The sequence below is a fragment of the Malania oleifera genome, chromosome 3 (assembly GCF_029873635.1).
Source record: "Malania oleifera isolate guangnan ecotype guangnan chromosome 3, ASM2987363v1, whole genome shotgun sequence".
NCBI lineage: Eukaryota > Viridiplantae > Streptophyta > Magnoliopsida > Santalales > Ximeniaceae > Malania > Malania oleifera.
In genome coordinates, this window is record NC_080419.1 from 29,715,149 (window position 1) to 29,721,148 (window position 6,000).

A 6,000-nucleotide genomic window follows, 5' to 3' on the forward strand; every position below is an offset into this window, starting at 1 on the left:
TTATGGCTTCAACTACTGCTGAAATAGTTTGGTTGCGTTGGTTTTTCGCTGACATGGGTGTCTTACTTGCTGAACCCACTCCAATGTGTTGTGACAACACGAGTGCTATTCAGATTGCTTATAACTCTGCCTTTCATGAACGCACTAAGCATATTGAAATTGATTGTCATCTCACACGTCATCATCTTTGCCTTGGTACCATCTCTCTGTCATTCATTTCCTCTACTATGCAGTTGGCTCACTTCTTCACAAAGCCCCACATTATTAGTCATTTCCAATTTCTACTCGCAAACTCTCGATACTTCTTGGTGCCCCATTGTGAGTTTGAGGGGAGATGTTAGATAATATATATTTCACTAGGGGCATTTTAGTCTTTGTATATATATTAGGTTTAAGTTTATATTATTATGTATTCTGTCTTTGTATTGCTGCTCTGAAAAATACATAACCTAGGCTGGCATGTGCGTAGTCTCTCTCTCTCTCTCTCTCTCTCTCTCTCTCTCTCTCTCTCTCTCTAATCTTGTGCTATCAAACATGTTAGTGTAACAAAAATAAAAGATAAAAAATAAAAATCATATAATATAATTCCATGTTATCAAACACAAACTTTCATATGCATTTATCATTTATTCATATAAATTTAATATGCAAAAATTCATACATGAAAAAAACTCTAACATCAAATTGGGGATTTCCAAAAGGATGCTTCAAATCACCAAATTTATTTTAATATAACCAAATTCAACGTAAAAAATATCAATTTCTACTACAAACTAACACAAATTCCAACTCAAATTTCAGAATTTTAGTAAAACAAGAACAAGGTTTAATGTAAGAAATCATACCTCATATTCCTTCTTTATATACTACCTTCCCAACATTTGGATTGTAATTCGTGACAGAATGTTCAGATTATACAATCTGAACCTAACATTCGTCTGCAACTTTAGAAACTCGTCATATCACCTTCCCTCCTCTTCGCTCTTGGCCTCCTCTGCGAATTGCAGAGATGAAAGGAGGAGAGAAAAAATATCATCGCAAAAAATGCTATTCCTGTCACGTGTTCTCTCTCAAAACAAAATTGGATCATTGAAAGTATTTTGTGACACATTAATCATAAAAATAAAGTTGCACCCGAATTTTTCTTAAATATTTTTCATTAAAATAAATTTAAATTCATAAAAAGCTCTTAAACATTGCTCCCCGAAATGAGAGAAGCAAAAGGGGAAAGTAAGGCAAGAAAAGAAGAGTAGTGATTGTAATGGGTCCTACTACTACTAAACTTGGATGTTATAAAATGTAGCAAATCCATAGACGGCGACCCTGCAACCCTCACCATCGGTTTATCTCCAAACAATTTGCCAAAAGCACTACCCAACTCCGCCACCATGTGCTCTTTAGAGAGGCGCGGCAACCTCTTCATCCTAACCCTCACCGGCGACGACGAGCACCGTCTCAACCCCGCCCTCATCGACTCTATCCGATCCGCCCTCTCTCAAGCCAAGTCCCAAGCCACGCGCGCCTCCGCCCTCGTCACCGTCGCACACGGCAAGTTCTTCTCCAACGGCTTCGACATCGCCTGGGCCCAAGCCGCCGGCTCCCCATCCGCCGCCAGAGACCGCCTCTTCCACATGATCCACCTCTTCAAGCCCCTCGTCGCAGACCTTTTGTCTCTCCCGATGCCGACGATCGCTGCGGTCTCCGGCCACGCCTCCGCCGCCGGTTTCGTGCTCGCGCTCAGCCACGACTACGTGCTTATGAGAAGCGATCGAGGTGTGTTGTACATGAGCGAGCTGGATATAGGCCTTACGCTGCCGGACTATTTCACGGCGGTGCTGAGGTCGAAGATCGGCGACCCGGCTGCCCGGCGGCGCGTGGCTTTGAGCGCGGCGAAGCTGAAGGCGGAGGAGGCGGTGAAGATGGGGATCGTGGATTCGGCGCACGTTAGCGGAGAGAGCACGGTGGAGGCTGCGGTGCGCCAGGGGGAGCAGTTGGCAGGAAGGAAGTGGGATGGTAAGGTGTATGCCGAGATGAGGAAGTCTCTGTATCCTGAACTATGTGTCGTGCTGGGATTGGTTGATAAGGCCGTTGTGTCGCGTCTTTGATTGATCAGCCGTTGTGCTGTGCCTTTGTGGCTTGTACTCTTATCTTTATCTCCTTTTTAATGTTAAATCTGTTCTAAATAATTATTGAAATAAATGCCACGCATTGACAACCTATTGGCCTTATTTTTTTTTTTTTTATTAAAATAGTTTGCTCAAAACTATAAAATACAAATGTCAAGATGGACTTCAAAAATCTTAAAAATATAAGATACTGAATGCTAAATTGAAATTATAAAAAATATTGAATTTTATTATGAAAATACTATTAAGTTTATTGTAATTTCTAAGCTATTATTTGCTATCTAAAATCTTAGTTATTGTTATTTTTTTATTATTTCTTAACAATCAATTAATATTTTTTTAAAATAAATTTAAAATTTATTATTTGGAGGGTATTATTAGGTCCACGGTTTCATTTCTAAGATTCATCTTTAAAAAATTATATTATATAATTATCTAAATGATGTTTGACACTTCACAATAATTTTAGAAGACATTAAAGGAATTAACTATTTTATTTTGGGATGTTCATTTTACTTGTCATTTATAATACAATTGCATTTATTTTATTTTTTTAAATAAAATAATAGATCCAGATCTTGACTTTTTCAAAATAAAATTTTTAAATGTAGATTTATCTAATATTATTGAATTTATTTTTTTTAGAAATACTTATGGTACTTTGAAAATATAATAATATTTTGTCTATGAAATTATTTACACTATTTGTGTTTTTAATGACTGCTTACATTATTGTGGTCTCTTAATTTATCAAATACAGACTCACGAATGTTGTGGTGCAATGGCCATAAAGGGATGGCTCGTAGTTGGGTTAAACTTGATCGTGTTCTTATATTTAATTTTTATTTTTTTTTATTTTTTTTCAACCTATATGGTTCGGCTTAATTCAAATATCTGAGTCAGAAATCTTCGGATCATAGCCCTATGGTGGTGTATACAAATACGTCTTTCTCTCGGTATGACCCTACCCTATTTCGGTTCTTGAATATGTGGAGTTAGCATAATTTGTTTTTGTTGTGCATTAAAGATGCCTGAATCAGGAATGACTCGGCCTCGGGGCTTTTGAAACTTGCTATTCGCCTTAAGAGAACTTAAGTTGCATTCTGTGCATGGAATAAAAATGTCTTTAGGAGAATGGGAGAAAATTTAAAAGCTCTTGAGAAAAGAATGAAATATTTAGAAAATCAACTGCAAGCAGGGTTTTTTGAGGATGTCAAAGCTGATCACTTGACTACTAAGTTGGAGATTTAAGTGTGGGAGAATAGGGAAGCATCTCGCCTAGGACAAATTGCGAAAAAAAAAAAATGGTTGATTGAGGGGTATCAAAACTCTAAATTCTTCCATTCAGTTATCAATCAAAAGCGGAATAAGAGTTGTATAGATCGTATGGTTCTGAATGATGGGAGGATATTGGAGGGTGCGAAAGCAATTCATAATGAAGTAGTTGTTTTTTTCCAGAATTTTCTTTTAGAGTCTTCGGTAGTTGAATCATGTGATCTCTCCAAGTTAATTCAAAGGCAAATTTCAGATGTTGATAATAATTTCCTCTACGCCGAACCGACAGAAGAAGAAGTTAAAAGAGCGGTGTTCTTTATTCTCAAAGAAAGCAGTCCGGGACCGGATGGATTTGACTCTGAATTTTATAAATCTTGCTGGGACATTGTAAAAAAAAAGATCTCTTGGATGCGGCAATGGATTTTTTTAGGGCACTACTCTTTCCAAGTTTTTTTCCTTTTCTTTTATTGTTTTAATTCCGAAGGTGGATAATCCTTCTAGTTTTGATAAATTCCGGCCTATTAGTTTGTACTCTGTGGCTTATAAAATTCTTTCCAAGATTATTGTTTTTAGACTAACCAAGGTTGTTGATAAGTTGGTCTAGCATGAATAAAGTGCTTTTTATTCCTGGGCATAGTATTTTTGAAAATATTATACTTGCTCAAGAAATGGTTCAGTCTTTGTACAAAAAAATGGCTGGCGGCAATGTGATGGTAAAACTCGATATGGCTAAGGCTTATGATAGAGTGAATTGGAATTTTCTTTTGGTGGTACCTAAGGTTTTTGGTTTCTCTGAGAGATTTTGTAAGCTCATAAAAAGTTGTGTGGAGTCCCCATAGTTTTCTGTTTTGATGAATGAAATTTTTAAAGGGTTTTTTCAATCTACGAGAGGCTTGCGGTAAGGGGATCCACTCTCTCATTATTTATTCATCATAATGGAGGAGGTTTTGACAAGGTTGCTTAAGAAAAACTATGAGACTGGTCAGATTGGTCAATTTAATCATCTGATTGGGGGCCCATTAGTTTCGCATTTGTTATATGCAGATGATATTCTTATTTTTGCGAATGGTGGGAATAGGTCTATTAGAAATTTAGTTTATGCTCTGGAAATGTATAAGAAGCGGTTGGGTCAAAATATTAGTAAGACAAAGTCAGTGTTATTCCTTTCAAAATACATCACTCTTACTCGGAAGCGTGGTTTATTGAGAATCATGGGTTTCATGGAAGGTAAATTCCCAATTACATATTTGGGTGCACCTTTGGTTTCTGAAAAATTGACTTCCAGGACATTAGAGCCTCTTGTGGAGAAGATTAGAAAGAAAATTGTAGGGTGAAAATCTAAGTTGCTCTCACAAGGTTGAATATTGATATTATTAAGACATGTGTTGTCTAGCATGCTTATTCATTTGATGTCTGTTATTAAGGTTTCGCAGGTCATATATTCTCGCATTAATTCTCTTCTTTCTAATTTTTTATGGGGAGAAGTGAATAATAAAAGAAAGATTCATTGGCGCTTTTGGGGGAAAATTTGTAAACCTACCTCGGAAGGGGGTCTGGGTCTGAGAGATCTTAAGGAAGTTTAGAAATCTCTTCTCATGAAATTTGCCTTCAGATTGCTCACCCCTAACAATTTGTGGGCAGGTTTTTTCAAGGCTAAATATTGCAGAAATAATCATTTATTAATAAGGAAGGGGAGACCAAATGACTCTCGGTTCTGGAAATCAATTATGGCCACCATTCTAGAAGTTATGGATAATGTTAAAATTTTGGTGAGAGGTGGGAACTCTTCTTTTTGATTCGATAAGTGGCTGTCATCAGACCCGTTATCTGTGAGCACTGAGGATATTTTGAATAAGAAACTTGTGTATTAAGGATTACTGGCTAAATAATAATTAGAACTTTGATTTAGTATTGGAATTGGTTGGTGCCGAAAAAATAAGGGAAATTTTGCACCAAGTGCCGGCGGGAAAAAGTGGATAGGATATTTTTGTCTAGAAGCCTGCCCCTGACAGTAATTTCTCTACAAAAATGGCTTGGGAGAGAGTGAGGAGCAGAAGTGATAATTTTGTGTGGAATGACTAGTTTTGACATTTTTTATTGCCCAGAAGAATCTCAATGTGTTTATGGAGAACCTGATTTGATGTTTGCCTGTAGATGATAGAATTCAGGCCAAAGGAATATCGATGGTGTTGGCCTTACAAGGCTTAAAATCTTGTTATCTTGTTTTGATGCTAACAAACAAGTGGAATTTAACATATTTGTGTGAGTAATGTTATTTTAGGGTTCACATATGAGAAAGTAAGGTCAAAGTGCTTACAAGGATCAAATGAACCTTAAATGAGTCAAAGCATGAATTTAAAGATGATATATTAAACCTTGAAGATTATGAGGACATAAATGAGTTGTTGAAAGCCAAGGAATATTAAATTCAAAAAAGTCAAAGAAAGGAAAAGTGAGAAAGTTCAAAGAATATAGAAGCTTGAAGAAAAGATGGACTCAATCCAAGGACAGCATAAAAACTCAAGAACCTAGAATGTTAATGTTTTAGAAGTCTCATGTAAGTGCTTTAATGTTTAAAATATCGTTTGAAATATTTTGA

The 6,000-nt window shown here is 36.5% G+C and overlaps 1 protein-coding gene across 1 annotated transcript; it reads left to right on the plus strand.

The window, feature by feature from the left end:
- Positions 1–1,031: 1,031 nt before the first annotated feature.
- Positions 1,032–2,215, plus strand: LOC131150598 (enoyl-CoA delta isomerase 2, peroxisomal-like). The gene has a single exon (XM_058101420.1). The coding sequence runs from the start codon at positions 1,389–1,391 to the stop codon at positions 2,103–2,105; it is 717 nt and encodes a 238-aa protein (XP_057957403.1). The 5' UTR covers positions 1,032–1,388; the 3' UTR covers positions 2,106–2,215.
- Positions 2,216–6,000: the final 3,785 nt, after the last annotated feature.

What these genes read in the sequence shown, in the direction of transcription:
- LOC131150598 (XM_058101420.1), top strand. Translation starts at nt 1,389, where the DNA reads ATGTGCTCTTTAGAGAGGCGCGGCAACCTCTTCATCCTAACCCTCACC.